The sequence below is a fragment of the Epinephelus moara genome, chromosome 3 (genome assembly GCF_006386435.1).
Source record: "Epinephelus moara isolate mb chromosome 3, YSFRI_EMoa_1.0, whole genome shotgun sequence".
NCBI classification, from domain to species: Eukaryota; Metazoa; Chordata; class Actinopteri; order Perciformes; family Serranidae; genus Epinephelus; species Epinephelus moara.
In genome coordinates, this window is record NC_065508.1 from 37,441,016 (window position 1) to 37,458,495 (window position 17,480).

At 39.8% G+C, this 17,480-nt stretch overlaps 1 protein-coding gene across 1 annotated transcript in view; it reads left to right on the plus strand.

The window, feature by feature from the left end:
* The first annotated feature begins 7,874 nt into the window (after window positions 1-7,874).
* The window catches only part of esama (endothelial cell adhesion molecule a), a 93,277-nt gene continuing 83,671 nt past the window's right edge, over window positions 7,875-17,480 (plus strand). The window contains exon 1 of the mRNA XM_050035834.1: window positions 7,875-8,311. Coding sequence (XP_049891791.1) covers window positions 8,242-8,311 — 70 coding nt within the window. The 5' untranslated portion in view covers window positions 7,875-8,241. The remainder of the gene's footprint in view (window positions 8,312-17,480) is intronic.

A 17,480-nucleotide genomic window follows, 5' to 3' on the forward strand; every position in this document is an offset into this window, starting at 1 on the left:
AGAAGTGACCAAATTTTAATGAGAGGCTTGAGCTGTGGAGGCCCACCATTAAATATGTGAAACTTCGGGTCCCAATGAAATGGCAAATAGGTGAGTTATACAAAAATTCACCCCCACACAGTTGACATTGATGTTGCAATTAGCTATAGAGACCAAAGCTGTTTTTTGTACCAGGCTGTTATTTCAGGGGTAAAGTTGAATTTTTTAACTACGGCGATTTACTCTGCTGTGGAGCCAGCCTCAAGTGGCCATTTAATGAACTGCAGTTTGCTGCTTGGTTTTTCAGTTTATAACGCTACCAGACGGCGTCAGTTTGAAACACCGCCAGTAACAACCCAATATGAATTGCTGGACAGTCTCTATAGGGCGGGTGGGGGTAAAGGTGAATGGATCCATCAGACCCCAGACTTTTTACTGGGAGGCTGTGGTAAACTTCCTACGTGAATGTTGAGCCAAACCATGGTGTTTTTTTCTAGACTTAACCACGTGCTGTTGTTACACAAGGAAATAAATGTAAATATGAGGTGTTTTTATAAGACGGTGTGCATCGAATGAGCAGAAACTCTATATTTCCTGTGAAAAGTGTCTTGTCCAAAGACACAATGCCTGTAACAAGCATAAATTTGCTAGCTGACCCAGAACGTCAACAGCAGACACAGGAGGATACCTAGTGCATATTATGTAGACGTGAAAGTCCACTACAAAAAGGCAATAATTGATGACTTGGGATGAGAATACGTTGGAATACCATTCAGTACCATGAGCCTGCTATACATTAGCACCCAGGCTGACAGAAATCTGTCTGTCAGTTAAATATGACTGAAACCGTGCTAAAATACTGCCAGAGAGACCAACCCATTTCTTAAGTCTGTCTATTAGAATAGTGTGGTAGACTATAGTGAGGGACCCTTGGTGGTCCCTAATATCGGCTGATTGACAGATCAGCTGATAAAGACCGTCACAACCACCACTTCTGAGGAAGGCGGAAGTTTCCGCCGAAACATGTCAAGGTATGTAACATCCTAACATGTCTGAGATAAAAGAACAACTAAAGTCATTATCAGAAACTAAAGACATAATGAACACCATTGAACTAGTGTGGTAGACTGTATGAAATGCTGCACTAAAGTCTAAAGCCCTGTTCAGACCAATGATTCACAAGTAGACAAAACCGTTTAAGAACATTGTAGAGAAAAGTTGCAGTGGTGTGAACTGGCCGGTCTGAGCTTGATTCAAGCCGGCTGATGGTGTCACCTGCAACTCAGCTGGTCAAATCGCCAGCAGCTGGTTTTAGAACATAAAGCATGTCACCTGTTTCAACAGCCAATCAGTCTGTAGTGTGATCGACTGGTCCAGAAAACATGAATAGAGAGTCCTCTCCGTTCACCCCAGTGGATCATTTTTTTTACAGCAATGTTGGATTGTGAAGCCTCTCAGTAGTTCCTAGAAGAAAGCAGCACATGTTAACAGCACAGTGGAAAGACAGGTTGTGATGCACTTTTAAAGGGTAAGACATCTAATCAGAAAAGCTTATTATTTTCTCCCTTTTTTTTCCAATTTCAATTAACACTGGGGGCCTCTAGCTGTTATTTTTTGCGAGTCAGTGTGAATTAAATATTAGCTTAGTTAAATATAACATTGATGCAGTGAGTAAAGGAGGTGAGATGAGGATGTCATCTTAGAGTTTGAGCTAGAGTTAATGTTACATAATGCTAAGGAAGAAGATTATTGCGTGATACATCACTATTGATATGGATTGACAGTGCATATTTGAGACATCTAAACGATAGACTAAATCATTACTATAAAAAAAATAATAATAAAATGTAAACAAAAACAATAACTTATGGGTGAATCTTTTTTAGGCTTTGTGATTCTGTGACTACACCTGTTTATAATATGTTACAGCTCAGCTGATTTTGCATTGATGGTGAAGGGAGAGGGAGCCTGGAGGACCATTTAAAACACAGGGTAAGTCATTTTGAAAAATGAAACATACTAAATGGGGAATTATTCTAAATACCAAATGTGTTATACTATTGTATTATCCAAGTTATAGTTATACAAGTACGATATTAGATATGTAATGTTGTTAGTGTATATTTGCAGTGTTGCACAAGTTACTCTCAAAATGCAATATATTACATAATAATAGTTTATTACAGTTCATTTCAAATCCAGTGCTGCACAGGTCTGACCCATTCATGCACTCACATACAGTGGTTACCACTTTGTATTGAAATCCCCTGCTTATATTAATAATACCGTGATGATATAGAACCTTTTAAAATAAATGTATAGCCTTGGACACAGGGAGGCTCAGGCAGAGGATCAAGTTATTACAAGATATGAATAAATATTTGTCGGCCTATGATATGAAACACAATAAGCAAATATTGAGGTTAGCACAACAAACAGAATGGCTTGCCATTCAGTCACTATGATGAGCGCAAATTAATACACCAGAGCTGGAAGACCCCCCTGCCAGTTCCTGGTATGCTGGTCAGCTACAACATGAACCGGAGAGATAGTTATGCATAAGAATGGGACTGTGTGTCAGTGTTGCTCTGCAGTTGTAGGAGATGTGAATGGAAACACATCCAACATATACTAACATCACCCAGATGTGCCGATCACCAGGACGAAGAAAAAAAAACAAACCAGATGCTAGCTCTTTGTCCCTGCTGCTTTCAGGTAGCCTTAGGACACAAAAGCAGAAGGGCATGCGTTGCAGACGTTGCAGGTGTATCAATGGAAACACAGTGAACATGATAACACATAGTACGGCATGATCCAGATGTGCTGATTACAGGCACCCCTCTATAATGTAGCATAAAATGATATCACAACACATGGCAACCGTTGGATGTTATTTTTTTTCTGGTGGCGCTCTGGCGTGAGTGGGGCGATGTGGCTCAGTGTGGATGAGTGAAACAATACAGTTTATTTTGGGTGGTAACGCGTTACATGACATTGTAAATGTAATGATATCACCTGAAATCCTATTGGTAATGCATTATATTACTTTGTTACTGCCACAGCTTAATATATTACTGTATCGCGTTACATTTATAATGTGTTACCCCCAACACTGTATATTAGTAACCTACCGTAGGAGCACTGGGTGGTGGAGGAACAGTGATGCTGCAGGACTGTGTGATGGAGGATGCTCCAAATCAGTGCTGAGTGGACCTTGGTGAGACTTAAGACTTAACAAGTTATGTTTCAAATAGTTCCAGCGACAATGAATCACACTTAATATGTACTGTACTGCATTTAATATTAATTACACAAGTAACTATACTAACTAATGCACTGCATATTACTAGTTAACTTCATTTGAAAGTAATGTTACTTTGCAATATGTCTATTCTGCAACTCTGCATTAGGTAAAATGCTGCCCTTGTCACTGTCACCAGCCATCCAATCACAGTGGAGAAGGGGTGGGACAAACACAGCAAAGACCCAATCATCACAGAGGACAAATACAAGTGCTGAACATCAACAGCTGTCATTTTTCAATTGGGTAAAGAAACGTTTGGCGACCACACGGCATTATTAAAGTGATGACAACACAATCAACCAACTGGCCAGAGGTTTACAGCCCTATTAGTAATGTCCCTGTTTTTAACTGCAGGGCTGCCAGCACTTACTCATTGACTGTGAGACTCATGGAATTGACTCTTCACATTTTGCACACCACATGGCCCTTTTCTCACACAGTGAAAAACAAATTTCTAACAGATAGTTAGGCCTAACTGCATGTGCATGTGCATGTGCATGTAAATGTCTAAAAACAGTTGGGACTGATTACCACACTTACATCGTGGTGATTTCTTTAACAAGTAATTAACGATACATCATGTTTTAGGTATCCATCCTGTCAGTCCTCAGAATCAGCGGCTGTCAGTACTTTCTCAAGCATTGTAACTGCCTTTCCTGAGTATATATTTTGGGGAAAAACCTATTTTGAATGCATAGACCGCTGTGTGATTGTGTTGTGTATTGTGTGTGTGATTCATTGTAACTGATGTAACTTCAGTAGCTGAATGAGTGTGTGGAGACCTAGAATATGTAATTCTCCCATGTGGCCAGGAGATGGCCATAGATAGCTTTTTCTGAAAATTCCCACATGGTAGAAATTACTTTAGTTACTTTCCATTAATTTATTTCAATTAAATCAGATCTTTTGCTTTAGAAGGCATGAATACCTCATTAAATAAGAAATAAAACAGGGTGACAGATGTGGAGAGCTTACTAATAATTCAAAGGTGCCTCTGAGGGAGGCAAACCCACAACCAACACAGTGTGTGGCTGTGATGTATGTGCAGAGACACAATGCCACTGACCTTTTAAAAACTAGCCTTTAGAACTGGAACAAATATCTGTTTTCCCCAGACATCCAGGAACAGTATCATAAGACTTTAACTTGAACAAATATGTGACATTTTAGCAAGTGAACAGAATGAACAAATCTATTTTTTAGATGCTACACAGTTTATTCACTGAGACACCAAATCCAATAGAGAGGCATGTACTGTATACTGCCCTTTTGTTATGAATTAAACGTCTGGCTCTCCCAGTTAGTTAATAATTAATGTTACATTTTGCCTTTCACTGTTTTATTTACACTATACAAGCACAATATTTCTGACTCAACGACAGAAATTACACATACATAATGTAAATACACATTCCATTATACCTCGCTGTTGCATATTTGATAGGCCTGTCTGCTTTTTTTCACAATTAATGTGTAATAGGTTTTCATTCATGCTGTGCCGTACGTGGGGAACACAAAGAATTCAGGAATGTAAGCGTACTATATGTCCAGAGGAAGGACAGTATCAGTACAGAATCTAGGGCTGTGATGATAACTGCCATAAGACGGTGATACTTTTATGCAGGTTTTTACATTTCACACATCTACCCCATAGAGTACAATCTGCTCTATCCTAATATGTCATTGAAGCAATAACTCCTTTCCAAATTGTTCTTGTTGATTTTTAGCGAAGGCAAATTCTTCCAAAAAATTTTACTGTCTGAATACAGGATGTGCAGGTTAAAGTGATACAGGTGACACATTAGTCACAATATTTTCTACAGGCAGGTCCAGCTCCAATTCAAAACATCTTGTCCTGGATGACCAAACATCTTTACATGACCAGTGAAATTCCACTGCACAACCTTTCTACAGCCTGTAGGGAGTGCCAGCCTTGATTCCCATGAGTAGAAATGGCAAACACTGTTAGCATATTCATGCTTTCTTTCATTGTACTTGAGACCTCTTCTCTTTTGTGCAATAATACTGTTCCTCAATGTATGATTTCTAATATAGTTAGCTCCAAGAGTGTACCATAATAACTTTACAATAACTATATGCACTGTGGGCTGCAGACCCTTTGAGAAAATATGTTGAATGTTTAACAGTAACCTACAATTCCCGTGATTGCAACAGCCGTACAGCTTGTTATTTAGTTTTATTTCTGTATTATATTAATTACAACTATTATTTAGTTTTGTTGTCCTCTGTTGGGGTTTGATAAAGAGGATTTGGACAGGTAATGGCAGATACTGGGATAAAGGGGAAACGTGTCATACATATTGCTGCTACTTTGCACTTTTTTGTTAATTATTCTCCTTTCTTTTGCGAAAAAAAAAACAAAGATTAAAAAAGATAAAAGTATCTTTAATGTATCCATAAATACTGTAGATAATGAACAGGAACAAGCTATACATTTGGCCTCCAGGTGTCAGGTTTGCTCATCCTTTGACCACACTTGTCTGTTTGGATTAGCAGTCTAGTCCAGAATCCAGTATTAGCCTCTCTGCCCTGCTCAAATTATTTTTGCAACAAAAATAAAAACAGGGCTGTTTTGACAGCTTCCCCCCAGAATGCTGCAGATTTCAGCTGGAGGCCCAGATGCATTTTACAACAACACAACAAAATCTCATCCCCATAAGGCTTGGACCCTGCTTCTTTGGATTTAATCACAGGAATAACCCTTGTTCACCTCTCATAATTGAGCAGTCCCCCCGCATTAGCCTCACCCTTGTTGCTGAGGCAACTGGGCAACCTTAGAAAATGAAATAAAGGGGTCTGACCACCTCGGAGAGCACAGGTCAGTCCATATTTTTACATCAGGGGGTGAGCTCACCTTGGGAATTCATGTCAAGCTGAGTCCAGTCTGTTTCTCTGCTTTCAGACCCACACCTCTTCACACATGATAGAACAGGAGCTGAAGATTTTCAAGGGGAGACTGGGGAAAAGGATGGAGCTTTAGTCGTGTGGGTTTGGAAATAGGCTTATTGTTGAAAAAGCTTGAGACAGCTTGAAATTGGCAAATTGCACACAAGTACGCCTGCCTAGAATTTGATGAAACACAATTTTTTGCCTCTCATTTTTAATAGAAAAATTCAGGTCATAACAGGTCAGGTGTAAGACATTTGCAGCATGATGTTTTTTTATAGACTTGAAGACATAATTTCATAATCAGTTCATTTATTTTCTGCTGTTTGTGACAAGTATTTTTGAGAGACTTGAGAAGACTGACTGAGACCTTTACAATGAATTTTCTCACACATTCTCGTCCATTCACAAGAAGATGTCATAATCCATGTTCCTAATTAAGAGGGTGGTTAGGGTGTGACTTATTTACTTATTTAGACCCTCCCTGAAGCTACAGACATTTTTTCTTGAGCCTCCCTGAAAATGCATGACCCTCCCTCCATCATAAATGAGTTATTAGATTATTAGAAGTTACCCTTTGGTGTTTGAAATTTAAAAGTTGAAAGTTGAAGACGAAATGAAAAAAAACTTTTTGTTTTGTCACTTTTGTCGTGCATGCGGTTAGTTAGTGTCGACGGTATCTTTTTTGCCAAATTATTAATAACATGTAGGATAAAGTGATTAAGATGAAATGTCACAATTTCAAGCTCAGATTTGTTTTTGTTTTTTTCTCCGATGAAACGTTTGTCACACACGTTGTGTCCATTGACCATCGGAAATTTGAAAATACAACGATAATTTCTGTGTCTGGCTTTGATAAATGGTGTAGTTTTTGGCAATTTTTCAAAGAAAACATGAAAATTTGCAGTAAAATGAATCAAAATACAACCATTTAAATTTGTATGCCCCACTCCTAAGCCAAAATAATAAAAACAAAAGTCCCTCCCCAGTGCTTTAAAATGTATTTGGCATGCCTCCCACTTTTTGACATGCCTTTGACATGCCTTCCCCTTTTTGCACCACCTCCTCGCCCCAGAATTAAAACATGCCATTAGGAGGGCATGTTTTCTAAAAAAAAAAACAAAAAAAAAAACTGCAGTATTATAATCAAAATACAACAATTCAAATGTATATACCCCCCATCCCAAGCCAAAATATAGAAAAAACCTAGTCCCCTCCCATTGCCTAAACAATTATGTTACATGCCCCCCTCTCTTTGTAACACCCCCCTCCCCCTCGTCAGTAACGAACAGTCCCTTACCCTATTACACCCAGTGTGTTTTACATTTTACAGTCTCTGCATCACATGATATGTACTTTTGTTAATGGTTCATTTTGTGAAAAAGATTCAGAATTATATTCAAAACCTTACATGAAAAGTAGCTTTTCCACCTGCACACAGGCTGCGAGCCAGAGGACAGGTGTACCTTCGTCAAGATGGAAAATACAGGTGGCGATTTAAGGAATGTCGGTCAACCTTTCTTTCAAAATAAGAGCGGATTGTTACGCAAAGCATTCAGTTAAACCGCGTCCGTAAATAGCAGGTTTTATTTTGAAGCACCAAACCGGAAGTTATCTTTGATATTGCAGTAATCTTGATGCCTTTTCGCTCACTGAGGTGGTACGGCTCTCCTGTCTCGCTCTCGGCTCTCTCTCTCTCTCCGGATGACAAAGGACAACTTGCAGAGTTGGACTCGCTGCCGTCTCCATAAGGACGGACCTGCTGATGCGGACGAGCATTAACAGGAGAACAAGAGTCGCGCAAGACCGTGATCCTATTTACACTTTACTACAACCTCACCGCAAAGTCAGAAAAGAGGATTCCTGCGGCTCTCACATTCCCTCACCCGAAGTGTCCCTTACCTTCCCCGGCTCACGGCTCTGCTGGGAGATCGAAGGGAAACCACTTGACAGACTTGAAGAGCTCTGCCTGAGGCCAAACAGAGCTCATATATAAAGCTGGGTGAAGGACGTTAACACACCGAGAAGTGGAAGCTGTGGCTGCATCAACCATGGAGGTCTACACCAGTACTTCGAGGAAACTTACTTTGCTCTCATTCACCTTCCTGTGGGGGCTCTCAGGTCAGTCAAGAGCTTATTTTCACACATTTATTCACAGTGGTTGTTTTTCTTTCATACACTAAACAGCCTAATACACCTCACACACCACATATATTAGATATATTTTTTAAATAGTGCAAATACTGGACCTAAAATTTGACTCATGATGTGTCCCAAGGTGACATTCATTCAACACAAATTTTGACATTTTCATCCAGATTATCATCAAACCAAAGCAACAGTCTATCTCCTGCTCGTTGTCAACATTAAGTACATTTTACAAAATATTTCCAGACATTCTGTTCCTCAAGATGTGAGGTCTATTTCTGGGATGAATGGTGTTGAAACCATCCTGGCATTATTCACCATATCCTAATAACTAATTGGGAAATAACAGAAAAGGTCTGTTTCTGGGGGTTCTGTCCTGTCTGTGTGCCAGAGGATGAAGGGCTGGATTTAAAGCTGAAACACCTGTTTGTTTTTCACAGGATTTGAAACAAGTGTGTTACACATGATTATGTCTTCCAGGGAAGAATAATCCCTTTATGGCTGCTGCAACATTGGCTCAGCCATCACTCTCTCTAGCAATGTATTAAACTCCTACTTTCACTGATAGCTGTACAGTACACGCAGCCTACTTTCCCCCCCTGCCATCTCTTTGATTTAGAAATTGGGGCACGGTACAGCTGCACAAGTATTTTGCAAAATGTTTTAAGGAATGAGACGTTTTAAATGATTAAACAGATAAAAATTTCAACAGCGTTTTCAAGAGGGGAGCATCAGTTTACACTTTACAGGAAAACATTATCACAGTTAGTCGTGATTTTTCAGAAGATAGGAGAGTCAGACAGTTGTTTTCTTGTGAGAAGTTACACGTGGCTCCTTCCGAAGAGGAAGAAGCCTCAGGTAAAATTAAGTCTTCATCAGACACACTGTTTGACTTAGGTCACATAAAGGCAAATGCTTCTGACTTGACAGAAAATCATCCTCTTTAAATAGCAACAGAGGATTGCTGTAAGTTCATATTTATCTTGTCATGAATTTTCAATCATCATTTTATCATTCCTCCTGTCTCAATGTAACTCTCAGTACTTTTTCCATCTGGCGGTCTAACATTCAGTTTTCACTTGGATGTAGACTCCTCTCACGAACCATCCTGCTCTCATATGGAAAAACAGGAGATATCCATTTAAGTTAGGGAGCTCCATCTGCTTCAGGTGAGTGCGTGTTAGTTCCAACAGACAGGCTGGTGACTTTCATTTGGCCTGTGAGACATGAAAGCAAGCAGGAGCTTCACATTTTGCTTGAATTTGCTCTCGGCTGCCCAAAGCCCGTGTGTGCTTTTCAACGCTGTTGCCAAAACAATCACATGCGCTGACACAGACAATCTCAGGCTTGCTTGTTACACCCAGCGGGAGGGGTTTTACCTGAGAAAAGCTACTGTACCATTTTACCACACAGACCCCTAAGATGACTTCATGGTTTAGACTCCTTTAAGGCATTTCCAGGAGTGATTGTTAGTAATGTCTCCTAGTGACTAACATGGAGTTTTAACAGCAGGCTGTGATTCATTGTCACAGTACATCAGGACAATATAACCACAGTGGCTGACCTTGACCTCAGTGTTTGACTCACCATCAATCGCCCTGCAGGTGTGTCCTGAAAACACCAAGTGGTCAAGATACAGAGAGGAAATGTTCATGAATAGCAGCCTGTGGCAACAGGAAGGCTGAGCACTCCTTGAGTCCCTGATGTAGCCGAGTGCGTTAGAGCCGGTAGTGAGTGAACGTCCTCCAACAAACAAGACAAGACCTTATTTGATATTTCAGGTTGTTTGTTTCTCAGTGTGAGAATCTGCTGCTTCTTCTTCTTTTACATTATAATGAATTGAATGTTTCTCACATGAGACAACACTTAAGTTAAAAATAAAAGACTCCAAACAGTAAAACTAAAATTCTTTCAAAGTGGAAGCTTTAAGGTTCTTGAGAACAATAATTTTAGTGTTACAGGTTTCTGTATTTACAACTTAACTCTAAGCCCAGAGGCCAGAAGAAAATGTTAGCATTGTGTATTTCTCCAAAACATCACTACGTTAGATTCACACATTTCCTACGTATCATATCAATATTTCTAAAGTGACGTAGTATATGAGCTGACAAGATCACTGAGAGGTGGTAGGGATGGTGAATTGCGAATCACCTAGGCAAGACACCTGCCAAGCTGCAGATGACTGCAGGCCACTGTCCAGACCAACAAACAGCAACACCAGTTGTTTTTCAGGGACCATCACGTTTTTTTCCACTGAGACAGTCCAAGAACAGTGGTAGATTTTTACCGAGACATGGCTGCATTTCCTGCCAGGATAGTGCCACAAGAGCAGTTTTTAAAGCCAAACATGATCTTTTCCCAGCCATAACCAAATGTTTTTTATTTCCCAAACCTTACCATAGTAACCACAGCGTTGTTGAAATGTAAAGTTTCAGCGTATCTGCTACATAGTAATGTACAAATGTAATACATCTGTGGTTTGCAGAAACGTACAATGCTAACATTTTTTGTGGTGATTGGGTTGTCACCCTCGTCCTCCGTGTCTGCCCAGATTACATTTCCTTGCGGGGAAGCTAGATTCCTGAGATCATGCAAGTATCCAGCCATGATTTGCCAGCCCGTTCTCATTCCGAAGTCGTCAAAAACCACCACTTAGTCAATGATTTCGGCGTCAGACACCGATGCTGGGGCATCAGTTTGTAATGGGGCTGGACAGAACCTTTCACAGTGTTATCATACGCCACTGGCTGGCCAGATGGTACTTTTCATGGTGGTACGATGCAGGCATTGGTGTCATCAGTTCATAACACAGCCGGATGGCACCTGTTGCGGCGGTATAAATTGCCACAGGATGACATCAGTTTTGAACGCTGCCAATAACAGTGTAATATAAGGAGCTGGAAAGTCCCTATGGGGCAGGCAGGAGGGGGGGTGGATGGGTCCAACAAACCCTGGACTTTTTACCCTTGGAGCCTGGTGTTTGCTTCCTGTATGAATGTAGAGTCAAACCATGATGTTTCTTTCCAAACCTAACCATGTGCTTTCGTTGACATTCTGTTGTTGCTTGTGGTGTCCTGGAACATCAATCGCAGACGCATGAGGATACCTAGTGCGTAATACGTAGATATGAATGTCCGCCTACAAAGCAGCGATATGTGATGACTTGGGATGAGAACATGTTGGATTTGTTACATAGCCTGCCCCGAATACCTTCCGCAGTAGAAATATCTACTGCCTATTGGTGGACGCATTTCCACCACTGCATGGTATGTATTAGTATAGACAGGTAGACATAGACATAAACTGTATCCTGATACAATGTTCAGGTAGAAACAAGTTACACACACACATTGGTTCAAGCAAGAGCAGCTGATAAAAACAATATTCAAAAGTTCAAGTTCAAGTTTACTGATGAAGCGCGCCACTGAACTTGAATGTTCAGTTTATTATTACTTTAATTAAAGTTGGCAATAAACCTCTGTGCTTTTCTCTAGCAGAACATGTCTTTGAATTAAGCTTTCATTGCATGATAGTTAACTGTGCTTCTCAATCACATTGAACCACTTAGATTAAGATCTGGATTAGTCTTAGTGAAGTCATGTTTGGATCAGCTAATTTGATTACATTAGCCAAGGTTCAATAGGCGGTGTGGCTAATTACGCACTGTATTCTGATAGCGTAATTGAATTTGTTTTAAGGGACGTCAACTCAGGGATCACATACAGGAGAACTGAATCTTTTTTCTAGCATATTTTCACACTGGCCAGTAATTGTGTATAAGACGTCCTTACTGTACATTATGTACAGTATTTTAACTGTGCAAGTGTGCCAAGGCCTCTTGTAATCCAGTGTATTTACACCCACTGCCACTGTGTACAAGGCCCAGAAGAACAAGTACCTGAGGGAAGATTAGTGCAGGTTCAACCTCGCAATGATGCGCAGAGGGACAGCATTACAGTGCTATTGTGAAAAATCCTACCATACATTTCCATATCCTGTGAAACCTCCACAGTTTTCATATGTTATTTGCCTATAACCATACACTGTTTAAAAGCCACAAATCTCTAAGTGTCCAAATATGTGGACCTTGTAGGACAAAACAACATTAAGAGACACAAAATGACGGCATGGCTGTGTCTCGCTGTGTCTTTTTGCATTTCTTTCTGATCAATGTGCAACTGTTGTAGTCATTTTGTGTTTCTTTGTCGTTATCTTGCGTCTTTTTGTTGTCATTTTACTTCTCTGTGTTATTTTTTAACTCTTTTTTTGTAGTTTTGCACCTGTTTGCAGTCATTTTGTGTTTCTTAGTAGGTATTTGCATCTCTTTGTGGATGTGTGACTTCTTGTTGTCTTATTGTGCATCTCATTTTAGTTGTTTTGCATCTCTTTTTAGTCATTTTGTGTTTCCTTGTAGTTGTTTTGCGTTTCTTTGAAGTCATTCGCATCTTTTTGTGGTCATATTGTATTTCTTTGAAGTTAGTTTCTGTCTCTTTGTGTTCATTTTGCTTTTGTTTGTGTTATTTTGCATCTCATTTAGTAGTTTTGCACCTGTTTCTAACCATTTGTGCCCCTTTGTAGTCATTTTGTGTCTTTTTGGTGTCAATTTACTTCTGTAAATGTTATTTTGTGTCTCATTTTAGTAGTTTTGCACCTGTTTGCAGTCATTTTCCATCTCTTTGTAGTCATTTTGCATTACTTTGTAGTTAGTTTCTGTCTCTTTGTGGTCATTTGGCTTTTCTTGTTAGTCATTTTGTATCTCATTTTAGTCATTTCGCACCAGTTTATAGCCATTTGTGGCCCTTTGTTGTTTTGTGTTTCTTTGTAGTTATTTAGTGTCTATTTGTGGTTGTTTTGCTTTTCTTTGTGTTATTTTGCATCTCATTTTAGTTGTCTTACACCGTTTTGCAGTCATTTTGTGGCTCTTTGTAGTTGTTCTGTGTTTCTTTGTAGTTATTTTGTATTTTTGTTGTCATTTAACTTCTTTAAATGTTATTTGGCAACTCTTTTTACTAGTGTTGCACCTGTCTGTAGTCATTTTCCATCTCTTTGTAGTAATTTTGTGTTTCATTGTAGTTATTTTGTCTCATTGTGGATGTTTTGCTTCTTTTTGTGTTTCTTTTTTTGCACCTGTTTGTAGACATTTTGTGTTTCTTTAATGCTTTTTTCCATCTCTTTTCACACTTTCCAGTCATTGTGTGTAAGACGTACTTGCCAACTGTACAGTATGTAAGCTTTAATTCTCCTCTCATACATGTTATATAGACTGCCTGGTTAGGAACACAGAAATACTAATCTCAAAGCCAAGTGAAATTGTTAGTTGGTATGTTTGTCAGGGTATAGTAGATTGGTTTGAGCGATTGCATCAAGTGGAAATCTGGACAACCCAGTTTGTCCTATTTTTAGATGTTCCCAGTTCCAATAAAATGGACAGTGTGCAGTGGAAATAGCTACTTCTGTATTCTTGGCATTAGCCCTGTTTTAGTGGTGTGTGTGTGTATGTGTGTGTGTGTGTGTGTCTGTGTGTGTCTGTTTCTGTGGCTGTGTCTGTGTGTGTGTATGCGTGTGTCTGTGCACGTGCGCGACATGAATGCATTTACATGAGCACACAGTAATCTTTGAGCTAGACGTCCCTTATCGAAAGCCAGTGTAATCTTTGAGCTAGACGTCCCTTATCGAAAGCCAGTTGTTCATGGCAGCGGTGTATAAGCCAAGCCTTATCACTTGACCAGCAGTTGTGCTCTTCTATTCTGGACACGCCATCTAGGAAAAGAACGTCTTCATTTGTTTTCCAGGTGGGTCCCACAATGGACTTAACTTATTTAACAAGGTCAATCCATACAAGCTTCAAAGGCTCCATTGGGATAGGGGAGAAGAAAGCTCTGCTGCCACTGCTGATTTTCTATAGTAACTCTCAGTGATGTCGTGTAGTGAATAAGAAGGTTGCAAGTGTTATTTTTAGCCACAAGTATTATTCTAACACGGGGCCATTTAGGGCCCTGATCTCTCCCCCATTATAGCACAACATGCTTTAAAGCTTGGCATTCTGATATACTCTATATATGACAATATGACAACATTGGTTTGTTTCCTGTTTAACTCCCTATTGTTACCCTGACGACACTTCCCAAAATATGTTATATGTCCCCTGAGACAACAAAAGGGAGGGGTCATGGAATGCTGTTCGCCCAATTTACTACTATGGCCTTATCTCTAATTGCCTGTTTCTTAGAATAATACCAAATGGATGTGCAGCAAAGCCCCTTTCCACTTTGAGCCGGGATTATTGCAGTTTGAAGCCTGCAGTCCTCATGTATGTGTCCCCAGCAACTGGTGCAATTTTGATTTGAGGAGGGAGATTGAGGGATTTATCAGTACATACATAATGACACGGAAATACAACAGCTCACTTTTTCCTCTCAGGCAAGGCAGTTTGCTGTCCAATTGTCGACAGTGTGCCAAGACCTCTTGTAATCCAGTGTATTTACACCCACTGACACTGTACAAGGCCCAGAAGAACAAGAACCTGAAGGGAGATTAGTGCAGGTTCAACCTCCCAGTGATGCACAAAAGGAGAGCATTACTGTGCTATAGTGAAAAATCTTATCATGCGTTTCCATATCCCGGTTTGTCAATATGTTATTGGCCTAAAATCATACACCATTTTAAAGCCACAAATCTCCAAGTATCCAAGTGTTTGGCTCTTGTAGGACAAAACAACGCAAAGAGACACAAATGATGGCATGGTTGTGTCTCTCTGTATCTTTCTGCATTTCTTTCTGGTAATTGTGCAACTCTTATAGTCATTTTGTGTTTGTAGTCATTTTCCATCTTTTTGTAGTCATTTTGTGTTTCTTACTTTTTCTCTGCGGTCATTTTGCATTTCTCTGTCGTATTTTGTGTCTATTTTTAGTCATTTTTCATTTTCTCATATTTACTTTTCTGTTCTCAGGTCAGTAAAGAACTTATTTTCGCACTTTTATTCACAGTACATGAATAGTCCTTACATACCACATATATCAGATATATGTTGAAATAATGCAAATGTTGGACCTAAAATTGGACTAATGATGTGTCCCAAGGTTGCTTTGCATTTCCTTGTGGTTGTTTGATCGAATTTCCAACAAGAAATATTAACAGTCACTTCAATCAGAGGCTCAGGCATTTACATCAATACCTCAATCTTCATTTAATTCTAAAAATACTGCAATTAGGCCTGGGGTCATGTAAACACCTTAATCTAATTATATTACCTTAATTAAAGTCACATTCACAGGATTAATGTGTGATTAAAGAATGTGGAGCACTGCAGTATTAGCTGCGTATTTTAAAGGCTGCTTTGACCTCTACACTCCATGTTCAGGCTAACCATTAGAGGGCTGACAAGTTACAACTCCTGCCCCACATTCACTGAGTGACTACTATTTTTAAATATACACAACATTATATACAGAGCATTAATTTTCAAATGTGGCAAAGAGGCATAGGCACCACATAACTGGTAGCTTTGTGCTTGGAGACATGGTGACGTATTGTTGTCACTTGTAAATTGAAATGAAAATGATAATAAAACAGTCAAGAGCAGCAATTAGATGATGGTGTACAGGCAAACATAGATGCTGAGTGTCTTAGTGCCAGCTGTGTTGGTTGTCCCTTTCCTGGGCTTACTCTGATGTCCCATCTCCATTCTCCATCATGGACGCAGAAGGAAGAAGGCCTCCTCTCAGGGGTCATGAGAAAGGCACTGGGCGACTTTCCCAACATTCAGCCCTGGCCTGGGGACTCTTAAAGGCACAGACACACATACTTCCATAGTTCATCATTCTCTTCCTCTTCCCTCTGTCTCTCATTCTGTCCCTCCCCATCCTCCTCTCATGACACAGAAGAATCCAACACCCTACTCACATGGGCATAGTGGCTGAATATGGGTGTTTCTGTTTTACCCCCACAAGTGATTGATGTCTGGAGAGATGCCTGCAAGTTGATAGAAATCTCTAGTGGATAGTAAAACATGGTTTTGTGTATTGTTTTGCATATGGGCTACATAAACAGAGTTATTCCCAGCTGATGTTTGCTTTAAACCATTTTCGTGCAATAATAGTTTCCTTCAACAAGGCATTATATTTGTTAAATAAATAAAGACAAGACAAAGTATATTTTTAGAGACATTATCCTGATGTCTCTAGGGTTTGTCCCAAGTCATAATAATGGCATGTGCTGTTGAATTGCACTCACATTGAATTGCTGCAATGTCAGCCTCATACCTAACACTTAATTTAGGGTTGCCTGTGACACCCAGGCTTTGACAATATACCTTCTAATGACTATTTACAGCCAAGAGAGCCACAGAAGGCTTATCAGGTGGTTCTTACAGCCAGTTTGGTTGCTCTGCTGGGTATTCTCCCTCTGCTCTTAACCTCACACCACAATGCTGAATATAAGAACCACCACTAATGACTAATAAGAGGTCACTGACTTGGTGCTCAGCACAGCTACTGCTGACTTCAAGCACTGTAGAAAGATCCCAATTATAGGATAAAGCTTTATGTGATGGTCATAATTTGCAATTGCAGTCTGTTACTCCTGACTTTTAAGCACTGCTGCCCAACAGATAAAAGTGAAAACACAAGTGTAAAGGCAAGACTGCTGGTTTTATTAATGATCATTATAAAGAACATGACTAAATGTTAGAGTTAACTGAGAAAGAGTTTGGCTCTCAGGTCAAACAATGGTAGTCAGAAATGATGTGAATCGTATGTCTTGGTAATTAGAAGCTGGACAAGCTGTTGGAAGGTTTCTGAAATCTGAATTTGTGAGAAGGAGGAACAGTAACCCAAGATGCTGCTGTAATGGGACTAACTCAGTATTGTGTAGTGGACCATCTTTCAGCACTTTATTCCAAGGCACCACAGATGGCATCAGTATAAATCCTTTGCCATCTTAGAGAAACAAAACATTCATAGGGTCTCTCTTGCTTAAATGTTCTCTGTTCCTTCTTAAGGAAAGTCCAGAATGAAACAGAGAAGAGAGCATAATATGCATACTGCTATTTCAAAAAATAAGTGGGGCAGCTGTGGCTCAGAAGGTAGAGGGAGTCATCTACTAATCGGGAGATCACAGATTGATCCCCAGGTCTTCCAGACCG